The 12,202-nt window shown below is 37.0% G+C and overlaps 1 protein-coding gene across 1 annotated transcript; it reads right to left on the bottom strand.

Annotated features, from left to right (window-relative positions):
* Nucleotides 1–111: 111 nt before the first annotated feature.
* On the bottom strand, nt 112–12,202 carry LOC111060991 (probable tRNA N6-adenosine threonylcarbamoyltransferase). The gene is made up of 6 exons (XM_039429731.1): nt 11,921–12,202; nt 11,326–11,547; nt 9,918–10,137; nt 8,555–8,733; nt 5,329–5,560; nt 112–283 (listed from the first exon to the last, which is right to left on the bottom strand). The coding sequence occupies exons 1-6, from the start codon at nt 12,033–12,035 to the stop codon at nt 247–249; spliced, it is 1,005 nt and encodes a 334-aa protein (XP_039285665.1). The 5' UTR covers nt 12,036–12,202; the 3' UTR covers nt 112–246.

Raw genomic sequence — 12,202 nt, 5'->3', positions numbered from 1 at the left:
TATAGAGAGTATAACAAGTATAGCCTAGTATAAACATAGGTTGAGTAAATACTGATTAATCTCGTATGTTACATTTAAACAATCACACTGCTTAGTAATGAATAACTGAACTTCGTATAAAAACATTTTTATTGGAACAAGTTAAAAAATTTGATGGTAATCGAGGTCGAGATTCTGAACAATACTATGATGGTCAGTCATCAAACCTTCATGTCGCATATTCCTTGTCATTTGTCAATGCTACAGCTACCTCCATGTCACCTCAACATCGTCCGTTCGATACCTTCAAAATAAAAGAAATTGAATAGAAAAATGTATGGTTTCAAACAATAAAATTCAACAAATAAAACTAAACAAGATAATAGAACTAGGTTTTCCCGGGTCGCACGAATTCGCAACTTTATTAAACTATTTTTTCTATTTTCCTCTTCTTTTTCTTCCTCTTATTCTTCTTCTCCCTCTTCTTCTTCATCTTCTTCTTCTTCCTCTTCTTCTTCCTCTTCTTTTCTTCTTCTTCTCTTTATTAATTTCATTGTTATAGCAACTTTAATGCAGGTGGTGAAATTTTCAATAATTTGCAACAATGTCAACTCAGCGGTTCCACACCTTCAACTGAGGGGATAAGGATAAAGATGCTAATTATTGCTATGTTTATCTACTAACTAGTCCAAATCAAGCTACTAAGTCAAAAATTGTGTTACAGACACTCGCTTCAAATTTCATTGTCAAATGATCAATTGTTGCAGCATTGAAAATTCCATCTCCTACATTGAAGTTGCTATAACAATAAACGAAAACTTGGAATAGTGAAATAATACGTCATTTCAAATAGAATTTAATGCTCTACAAACCTACAAAAAGCATTAATTTTCAAGATGCATTGCTGGAGAGTTATAAGCCGTGAAAGAGCAAAAAATTGCATAAAAACCTGTTATTTTAACAATTGCACACATTCAAGAGCGAATGTCTCGGGAACTGTTAGGAATAGCAAAAACTTTCACTGAGAAAAAGTGTGGAGAATTTATCAAGCTTTATTTTTCAATACTTAGTTATGTCGGTTGTACTCATTGTTCTCAAGATATGAGCGCGGAAGCAAAAAGCTGAAAAATGCAACTTTTAAACCACTCGCATCCCCTTCGCACATGAGTTAGGAACGGGGACTTTTGATATGTTCTCCCCTAACTAGTCTCAACAAAGCTGAAAAGTTGAAAATTGTGTACAAAACATTTCCTCCGAATTCCTAAGTCAATTGATCTATTGTTGAAAAACTGGAGATTTCACACTCAACACTAAAGCTGCTGCAACCGTTGTAAGGAAATGCGTAATAGAGTAAAATTATAGATAAAATTGAAGATAATTCAATTCTCTATAAGCTCATAATCAGCATGGATTTTTCCCATTGATTTTTGAAAGATAGAAGAGAAAAAATAGAAAAAAAATAGGAGGCAACAAACGTGTTTTTTTTCATAAATGTCACACCTTGAAGAGCGAATATCTCGAAAACTTGAAAAGATGTGAGATGAATATTGTTGGAAATTGTGTGAGCTTCAATCTTGTAACATTTATATCCGTAAGATACATAATTATTTTCAAGTTATTGGGGTTGAGACACAGCGGCGAAGGTAGCTGAGAGGGTTCAAAATAATGCATACAAATAAATACGTCAAAACATAATACACCGACTGAGTAAGATCGAAGCTCTGATTCAAGCTCGAATATTCTTTAAATTTTTTTCAAGTGAATACAAAGAGGAGCAGCAACGTTAGGGTGGAACATTGTGGAGCGGTGACTTTGAAATTTAGTGTTGCATTGATGCATGTAATTAGACCTCTAGTGGAGGGGTAAGTCTAGACCCATTCGAATTCATTACATTACATTACATGCATTACATTCAACACTCTTGAAACTACTTCACAGCTTCACCATTGGAGAGAAGCGAGAACTGAAGCTCGAGTGTCGCTCTACCTTCGCCGCTTCTCTATGTTTCCACCCTTAGTGTGTGATCACATTGAATGCGTAAGTGTGCAAGTGCAAGCTAGGTTATGCATGACCAAGTGTGCAGATGAGAAACAAAATCTGGAAAGAGCAATAGGAACACTCACACTGAGTGCTTGCAGTTGCTGGCTGCGTTCAGTGTAAGCAGCTGCATGCATGTCACAGCGTGTTTCAATGGCTCTTTCCAAATTTTGTTTTTCTACAACTGCGCGTAAAGAAAGAATTTACATACGGTACTCAATTCTCCTCGTAAAACAGCTTATTTCTGAGGAGAATCTACTTTTTCGCTCGCTAACCATCCGCGCATGCGCAGTAGATTTTCTTTACGCTCGCTAATCATTCGCGCATGCGCAGAAGAGTTTCTTTACGCTTGCTAATCAGCTGATGATAAGCAGCTTGCCAAAAGACAAACTACTCTCGGTCAGATCTTAAAAAGTCCTTGAAATTCTTTAATGACACATTGAGCTCTGTGGATTGGTCCCTATGTATGACTAATGATGGTGACGAGAAATTGTTTAATACTTTTCACTCATTGTTTTACAATTGTTTCTCCAGTTGCTTCCCCTGAGAAAGTTTAAGGTTACAGAGAATGATTCGGTCGAAAACTGGTTAACCACTGGCATCAAGATTTCGTGTAGAAGAAAAAGAGAGTTACACATTGAGAGTAAGACTAACAGACATCCTGAATTTCTGTCCTATTTTGCCAAATATAAGAAAACTTTAAAGAAGACAATACTACTAGCTAAGCAAAAAACCCATGAAATGTTCATTGCACAGTCCAACAATATTAATAGAGACACTTGGACAATCGTCAGAAATGAACTGGGGCTATTAAATAGGGATGAGCAGAAGATAGAGTTGACTACAGCTGACAATAGGAGGTACTCTAATCCACAATGCATAGCTTCCTTGTTCAATGAGTATTTGTTGAATGTGCATCTGAAATGTCCGGCTCTGCTAGAGCATGTGAGAGCAGAGAGTACCTCAAGCGAATAAATAGGCAGTATCCTCCTTTCAAGTTCAGAAGTGTCTCAATAAGTGTAGTTAGGAAAGCCATAAATAGCTTGAAAAATTGTGGCTCAACTGGGTGGGACGAGATTTCATCACGAGTGATAAAGAAGGTTAGTCCATTATCTTGGAGCCTCTAACATTTATTATTAATAGGTGTTTCAAGGAAGGAATCTTTCCCCAAAATTAAAGTATGCTCTGATCAAACTAATTCACAAGAAGGGAGATAGGAAGGATCTTAAAAATTATCGACCAATTGCCCTCTTAACTGTATTCTCCAAGATATTTGAGAGGATTGTGTTTGAGCAGATGATGGTTCACTTAGATGAGAATAACATTTTTCATAACAAACAATTTGGATTCAGGAGGGGATTGTCAACTAAGTCTGCTATATTTGAAGTTGTATCAGATGTGTTGGATGCTCTGGATGGATCGCGGAAGGCTTTAGGGCTTTCTGCGATTTATCCAGGGCGTTTGATATGGTAGACCATGAGCTGTTGTTGAATAAGCTTGGATTCTATGGATTTGTTGGTAGTGCAGGGAAATTTTTCGTGTCCTATTTGGAAAATAGATATCAGTCAGTTAAATTGAGTAATGGGAATTCACTGATATTTTCAGCATGGGAAAGAGTAAAGCAAGGTGTGCCACAGGGCTCTGTGCTTGGACCGATTCTTTTCAATTTATTTATAAACGACCTGCCAAATAATGTAGATGGCAAGCTCATTTTATATGCTGACGATACAACGGTTCTGGTTACTGGTAAGGATGATAGCGAAGTTATGATTAGGGCTGAAACGGCTATGCATCAACTCAACAATTGGTTTGGTCATAATGCATTGAAGTTGAATATGACTAAATCAAACTATATCAGGTTTGCCGTGACGGGACATCATGCTGAACCTTCAAACCTGAATGCTTCAAATGGGAGGGAGTGCTTGTCTGTTGAAGTGACTAGTTTTCTTGGAGTGGAATTGCAAAAAAAAAAAAATGAAATGGGATAAACACTTGGAAAAACTTATAAAACAGCTCTATCATGCACTTTTGCGCTGAGAACTGTGAGGACTGCATCCACTATAAAGACAGCTCAGAAGGTGTATCATGGATATTTTTTAGCCCTAATATGCTACAGCATCTTCTTTTGAGGGAATAGTAAAAAATAGTTTATATAAAGTATTTAAGATGCAAAAGAAAGCTGTTCGTGTTTTGGAGGGCTTGCGGCCATCCAATTCATGTAGGCCTATTTTTAAAAATACAGGTTTCTCAGGATCCCAGCATTGCACTTCCTTGAGACTGTAAATTTTGTCTTCAGAAATTCAGAGAGATTTGAAGGAAATGTAGTTTGCCATGGCTATAGCTCAAGAGCAAAGAGTTCAGCTGTATATCAGTACCCCGCTCACAGACTGACACTTTTGGAAAAAGGACCATATTATTCGGGACTGAAGCTCTTCAATTGTCTACCTGAAAGAATACGGTTATGTGGTAGTCATAGGCTTTTCTTGTCTTCAATTACTAATGTACTTGGGGAAGCGTGTCCCTATACAATGGAGGAATGTCGTGTTGCCTTCATACTTTGAGTTGATACAGATGCATACACTTTGCATAGAAAAAATGTTCATGACATGTTACATGCACTTGAGCTCTGCTCAGATTTGTGGCTTCACGTAACAAATGACAATAATATAATAATAATAACCTAAAAATTCGTTAATTGTTCCGATTCTGCAGCCATGATGGATATCAGTGTAGACGAATTATTATTAACTCCGCCAGATATAAGTGATTTAACAGGTTTGTGCAGTTGTAGAAATTTTGTGTGTAAAAATTTGTATGTGATTCGCGCGTAATGCTTCTTTATCGCTCTTGCAAAATTATCACGATAATTGTTTTGCGCGAGCGATAAAGTCGCGCATTACGCTCTTAATACATAAATAGCTATTTTCGTCTCATGTATGATTCGAAGTGCACTTGCACATAATACGCATTCAATGTGATCATACCCTTATTGTAGAACATGGTGGAGCGGTGAAAATAGTTTCAATATTAAGTATTTCATCTAATATATGCAATTCGATTTTGGTGCACTCTAATGTAGGGGTATGTATCAGCCCATTAAATACATGCATTACATTCAACACTCTCAATCTTGAAACTACTACGCCGCTTGTTTTCACCCTTGGAGAGAAGCGGAATATGGAGCTTGAGCATAGCTCTACCTTCGTCGCTCCACTATTTTTCAACTGTATAATCAATATAAGAGAAATATAATAACTTCCACTCGTCACTCTCAGTAGAAAAAGAATAAATTCAATCAAATTGCAGTGTTACCTTTGTGTGATGGTAGTTTCCTCCCAGGGCGTCGCTTTGCCAGATGTAAAGAGGAGAGCGCCGGCATGTGCAATCATGGCACCATTGTCGATGCAGTAGCGCTCATCCGTGGCATACACCTTGGCTCCCCTCTCCCCACACATCTCAGCCATCATCTGCTGCAGTCTTTCATTGCAGGCCACCCCTCCCACCAGCAGCACCTCCTGCGAGCCGCAATGGGCCATCGCTCGTTCTGCAAACACCAAAACACACATTATTCGAGCTAGAAATGACTCTATTTCTATGTGAAAAAGTACAACACAAGTGTAAAATATGAGGAGTCTGTTATAATGGAAATTTATAGTCTATTCATCGAAAGGAGAGCCAACATCACTTTGAAGTTGGCGCTTGTGTAGGCTATTTATAGGAGTGATGACTCCAGAAATATAATAGTTCATTTTGAAAGGACTCTTACTTGATGATAACATTATAAGCGAAACTTGTCGTGTTTAATAAAAAATACCGGGTGCGGCAGCGAAACTACCTTTTTTAAAATGAACACCATTCAGTCAGCTGATGTTGTACTACAGCAAATTTGGTCTCGTTAGAGAGGTCAAATCATAAAGTTTCCTTCCCGACATGTTCAGTCTCCATCATGCATTGGAACAATGAGAAGTGTGCATTTGCCGTAGGGACTTGTTTTTCGAGTGGATGTTCTGTGATCACAACCCAGCGCGCATTTCGAAATCGCTTTAATTCAGCCCCTTTGGCTACTATCCCGGACCGGAAATCAATTGTTAAGTGGGTCACTACGTTCAGACACTGCAAGTGCGACAAGTCAAGGAACTGGAGTCCCTCGGCCCATTAGTTCACCTGAGAACATTGAGTCAGTGAGAGTTGCAATGTTGCGACCACCACTTATATAGGTAAAAAACACATAATAAAATGTTTAAACAGGAAAACCAGTCATATAGATCACTCAGACTAGTACTCCTGCTTTTGCCTACTTAATCACATACAGGACATAGTTAGGCAGTCCAATTATTATAAAACTTATCTAATGAATAAAATGGTCTCTCAACCAGCCAATCTCTGAGTTTAATTTTGAAATTCCTGATGTCCAAATCTTTTAGGTTGGCCGGTAGAGAATTATAAATGTTTGGCCGCTATACTGTGGCGACTTTTCAAAGAGATTGATTGATTGATTGATTGAGTACTTTATTCATGTAGATTACAACAATATATACTGGCTTATATTGCCAGAGAGTGGTTATGTCAGCTACAGAAGAAAACATGTTGGAGTGGCGGGTATTATAATTATGTGAATCTCCATGGCGGCTGAAAGTGTTAGTATTTTTCTCAACATAGGAACATATCTCTAGGATGTAAAGAGAGGTCAAGGTGAGGAGTTTTCCTCTCCTAAAAAGCTCACGACAGCTATATGTTAGGGGCTTGTTAAAGATCACCCTGACCGCTCTCTTTTGGACCTTGAATACCTTTTCAGCTGTAGATGAGTTTCCCCAAACAATGATACTATATTTAGGAATGGGTAAGAATATCCATAATAAACACTTAGCAATGACTTGAAACTTATTGCTCCTCTAAGTACCCGTAGCGAAAAACAGGCAGAACTCAGATTTTTACACAATCTATTAGAGTGTTCCACCCATTTCAGGTTCCTATCAAGTAGCACACTAATCAGGACTAATCAGTCTGAAGAGACTGCCAAGCATATCACACTGGATTGCAACAAGCAACCGGGTGATGAATGGGATGTTAGTATAGGGAAAAACTCCTGGTTCTTGTAAGGAACACAGGTATTGGTTTGCCTAACTAACATACTACTTGGGAACACAATAAGCTTCGGTTGACGTGTGGGGTTCTTTGAACCTTTGGATCCTTGAATCCGTCCCTTCAAAACAATAAACATAGGTGGAGGGTATGCTGGCAAAGAAATCGTTATGATGATCTTCATTTCCATCCATACAAAATGGCAATTGTGCAGGAACTTTCTGTAGGTGACTTCCATTGAAGGAACACTTTCCAGGACGCCTCATCTCAATTAGGAGTGATTTGGAGTGGCAAACACGATCTCCCGATTTGAACCCTTGTGATTTTTTCTATGGTCCTAGAGATGGGGGAACCATCCAAGGACCCTACAAGATTCAAAGACCAATATCAGGGAAGAAATTGCTAACATAACGCCTGAAATGCTGGCAGGAGTCACTCATGACAAACGCCAGAAATCGGTTTAATTAGTGTGTGGAGAATGGAGGACGTCACCTACCTGATTTGATATTCAAAACTAATTGAAACAAAACTTTATGTATATGTGTCTACATTACAAGAAATAAACACAAACTTTCTGATACATGCTAAGAGTTTTATTCACTTTTAAAAGAAGTTTCGCTGCCGCATTCTGTATAATACGGGTATAGTGATTCTCTATTTTTAGACATTCATAGTGAGGTTCACGTTATAATGGCAGTGAAAAAAGATAGGAGAACAGCGTTGACGATTTTCTGCTTTGTCACTCACTGCCTTCTCTGAAAGATTGCTGATTCCGGTACATCTTATGTAATATAAACTGTTCTGTCTTGTTAAAAATTATCAATTATATTATATTCGTCAAGAAAAAATATTTTTCAATGATCTAATAATACATTTTTATAATTGAGATTAAATTTATACTGTTAATTAATTATAATACTACATTGTTGAAAATCTATCTGGCAACGTTGCGGAGCTAGATAAGGATAGCGTCATCTGCTGTGTCGAATGATAGACAAGGATATCAACTCCAATGTTAATCAAATACTGTCATTATAACATGGACCTCACTATAATAATTGAAGTGATGAATCATATTCGCATATTGCATAAATAAAAATATAGGAGCATGTTTGTTTACATAGTCTGTCGGCTCCCAGAACCGAATCGTTGATGAATTATTAAAAAGGAGTGGAAATAATCCATGAATTTGTTTGATAAGAGTAGGGTATTCTGAGAGATTTGAGAGAAAGTGATGAATAAATATGAAAGAGTGGGATCAATATAGAGAGTTTTTTTTTCTAAAATTAGGTCCTATATTCACAGAAAAGATACATAATGGCAAAGCGTCCTTCAATTGCACGTGTTAGTAAACAATCTGAACGCCAATAACTCTCCTGCTCTCAGATGAAATTATTCTGGCAAAGAATTCTTTTGCAATTAAAACTTCGAATATAAAATAGTTTACAAATCCTACCTGTAGTTTCAACCAGCATAGCGAAGACAGTCTCCTGGAGTGAGAAGCAGAGATCCTCGGGAGTGTACTTGCCCGAGCTTATGAGTTTATCAGCATTGTCTTCAATGAACGATAGAAGACCTGAGAAAGAAACATCCATGCCTTTGACTGCGTAAGGCAATTGGAAGAACTTTTTGCCCCTGTGGAAAGATTTACAAATATTGATAAGAGTAAAATAGAGTGTCAGCAAAGGTACAGGTTGCAAAGATATACCTGATACGTTGTTGAATAATTGAAAATAAAGATTGTTTTGCTAATGCAGCTTTACTATTAGACTTTCATTACTGATTTCATTATAAAATCTATACTGAGTCACCTGTTTTTGAATCGTTCAATAGATATAGATTCTTTGAAGATAATAGAACCAGCTAAGGCTTTCTTTGATTACAATTGTTGAGTTATCAAGCCAATATCCTATACTATTAAACGAGCAACTTCTGTTTATATGCTTGGATGTTTAGATGTTTGTATTTCACCGGATCTCGAAAATGACTCTAACGATTCTCACGAAATTCAGAACATAGTAGGTTTATAATATGAAGATTCGATTGCACTAGGTCTCATCTCTGGAAAACTCGCTAAAGGACATTAAAAGGATAACTATTATTATTCATCCTTGGAAAAACAGCTGAAAATAATTATTTCGTCGTCTGTTGATGATGGACGTGAGTGAGCGAGTTCATGTGTGTGGGACTGTATCAAAATTATGACTCAGCTGTTGAACTTCTTTAATCATTCAATCAGGTATTTAGTGCCGGTAGCAAAAAAGCCGGGTTATTTTCAATCCTGATTAATTCCAGTGGATCCATCTTTTTTAAATGGTCTTCTCTGATTTGGCTTACATGAAGTTAATCAGGATTAAAATTTAACCGGCTTTTGTGCAACCGGGCCTTTGTGAGGGAAATTTTTGCATTCCTCTGGGAATTAATCTCAATTTACTGTGATTAGATAGAACATTTCTGTATAAACTATGAATGTTATTATAAATTCTTCTTTTGTAATAAATATTTTATGCTTTTGTACTCCAGAGCGAAACTCGGTCCCCGATATTTAATATAATATGCACAATCATCAGATGGAAATTAAATTTAAAAGAAGTCAAAAGTAAATCATTTCAATTTTAATTAGTAACTTGAAATTTATGTTACAATGTACTTACATATAGGCTACAGAAGTTTACAAGAAATAGTTTTTCAATTTTCTTCAAGTGAGAGAAAAACATCACCACTCTGCCTCTGAGATTCATGATTTTGAAGAGGAAAACAAAAAATATTGATGTTCCTACCTGTTTAAAATATATATAAAATGAAAACTATTGACTCACTTTTTTGCCATCTGCTCGATGTTGTAGCCAGGACTTGGATCGTTTGATAGCTTCAGAACTCGCGCAAACCGATCCAAACAATTGCCGACAGCGATATCAATGGTTTCTCCAAAAATGCGGTACCTATTTCTGGCATACGATATCACTTGGGTGTTACCTCCACTCACATACAGAACTGTAGGATTATCACTGTTGGTAACCACTCGCCCCATTTCAATATCTTCATATGGTGGTCAAGAAAAAATATAGGCCTATCTATATTTTGGATAGGAAATATAAAAGTTTACTGGACTAACATGAATTGATAGCTTCAAGTATTGTGATTTGGTATTTTTCAAAAATTGGACAATGTTTATAAAAAATACACATCCACTAATATTGTTGACAGAAATTGGACGTAATTTTCTATCCTGAAAAATTGAAAAATTAGAGAGAGTTTTGAAAAACTATTTTAAAATGAAAATGGCGATAAAAGGTAGCTTATTAACTAATGTGCTGTTTATGCGATAACCATCTAGAATTGAATTATAGTACTACGCTTCACATTTGCTACAAAGCTCAGGTAAAATAAATGGTATCATTAAAATAAATTATACATGATCATCTGCAGCTTGTCGCAAGAACTGAGTAAACTTCAGGATCCTGAGAAGCTGCAAGGTTTTGTCTTGAACTACAGTGGAGCAGTTTGTCTTGAAGCTTGAGCAGTTATTTATATACTACAGGTAACCAGCCGACTCTCCCGCATTTGCTTCCTGCTGCTCAGGATGAGGTGCCTGGTGACTGTAAGGTATCTTGTGATGATAAATCACGCTCTCTTCCATTGTCAAATCCCCTATAGATTGCCCCTGAGGGGTCCTCACTCGGCGGGGCTGCTGAGGCTGCAAAAGAGAGTTGTAAGATTAATAACAGGCAGCGACCACCTTGCCCACTGCAAGCCTATCTTTGCTCGCCTTGATGTGCTGACGGTCCTCAGCCATTACATCCTCCTGTACGTGGTGTATTTCAAGCTATGCTGTATCCTGCATACTCTGGCTATCCGTAGTGACATTCACACACGGTGTCTGGTGTGGCATTGAATGTCACTACGGATGTTGGATGTCTCCAGGAGACGCCTCCATCCATCGCAGTCCAGATTTCTGCTTTGAAATTCGTTAAGTTGCTGCCTCCTGGTGTAAAGCAGTTGAATGAGGTCACCTTCAAGAGAACCGTCAGAAAACAGCTATGTGACAAGGCATTATTATTATTATGTGAATGAATTCATGAGTGTTGATTTGAATTTCTATTAAAAGTGGTATCTGTTTTATCTGCCATCTGAATAGTTGTTGTGTAGTTATGTGTACTGAAATTTAATTTTATAACGCCATCTTCCCACACGTGTAGGTAATGGATGAAGCAGATTAAAGGATACGTCCTATACAATGATTAACACCAACGATTGGTTTATTCCACAACTGGGCAACACATCGAGCAACCACTGCCACTGAGACAAGAGGTGCTCCCATTCCTGGCCCCTTTGTGTAGCATACCACATCTATGTCTTTGGGTTCTATTTTAGCTTTATCCAAAGCTTCTTGCAATACATCCAGGATATTATCTCGATGATGTTGAGCTGTAGCCTTGGGCATGAAACCTGCAAAGATATGATGCAAAAATGTTGAGTGAGAGGATATTTCAATTTTGCAGAAATAGAGAATAATTTAAATTGTTAATAACTCTGATTTATGATTGAGCTCATCAACTTATCCAATCTTCAAGTGATAGGCCTATTTGAAATTATTTCAATCGACTAGACATTTTTTAAAACAAAAAATACTTTTCTTTCAACAAAAATCTGAGAACGTTTGGCCGGCTCTCAATCTACATTAATATTTTAAACTGACAAGTGACATTTTGACTCGAAGCCGGTTCAACATAGGAGGGAAATGAAACTTAGATATACTATATTTATGTAAGTAGAAATACTGATTAAGCAAGAGTCTGTAAAGTTAATTCAAATGTATTACCTTCGCCTGGAGGAGTTATAAAAGTTCTTCTACAATTTGAAAGAACATTTCCATCTTGAACTATTCCAATACCAAGTTTATTAGCACTACCTTCAAACCCTATTGAAATTACCATTTTAATAAGGACTTTAATTACTAATCAATATAAAAAACTTATATTTAATCAAAAAGAAATAGAGAACTAATAAATGTATTTCCAATTAAGACAAATGAGAAAAAACACAATTTCACTGAAACATAACCTAAAATTTTTGAACAACACAGAAGGACAACAGCGCACTC

Source organism: Nilaparvata lugens, chromosome 5 (genome assembly GCF_014356525.2).
Source record: "Nilaparvata lugens isolate BPH chromosome 5, ASM1435652v1, whole genome shotgun sequence".
NCBI classification, from domain to species: domain Eukaryota; kingdom Metazoa; phylum Arthropoda; class Insecta; order Hemiptera; family Delphacidae; genus Nilaparvata; species Nilaparvata lugens.
The sequence above is the reverse complement of the archived record's forward strand: the minus strand, read 5'-3'. Positions and strand labels throughout refer to the sequence as shown.

Excerpts from the sequence above, each read along its gene's own strand:
- LOC111060991 (XM_039429731.1), bottom strand. The coding sequence starts at position 12,035 with ATGGTAATTTCAATAGGGTTTGAAGGTAGTGCTAATAAACTTGGTATT. Across the intron at positions 8,734-9,917 it reads ATCGAGCAGATGGCAAAAAA|GGGCAAAAAGTTCTTCCAAT; the intron begins GTGAGTCAATAG and ends ATCTTTCCACAG. Across the intron at positions 5,561-8,554 it reads TATGCTGGTTGAAACTACAG|AACGAGCGATGGCCCATTGC; the intron begins GTAGGATTTGTA and ends TGGTGTTTGCAG.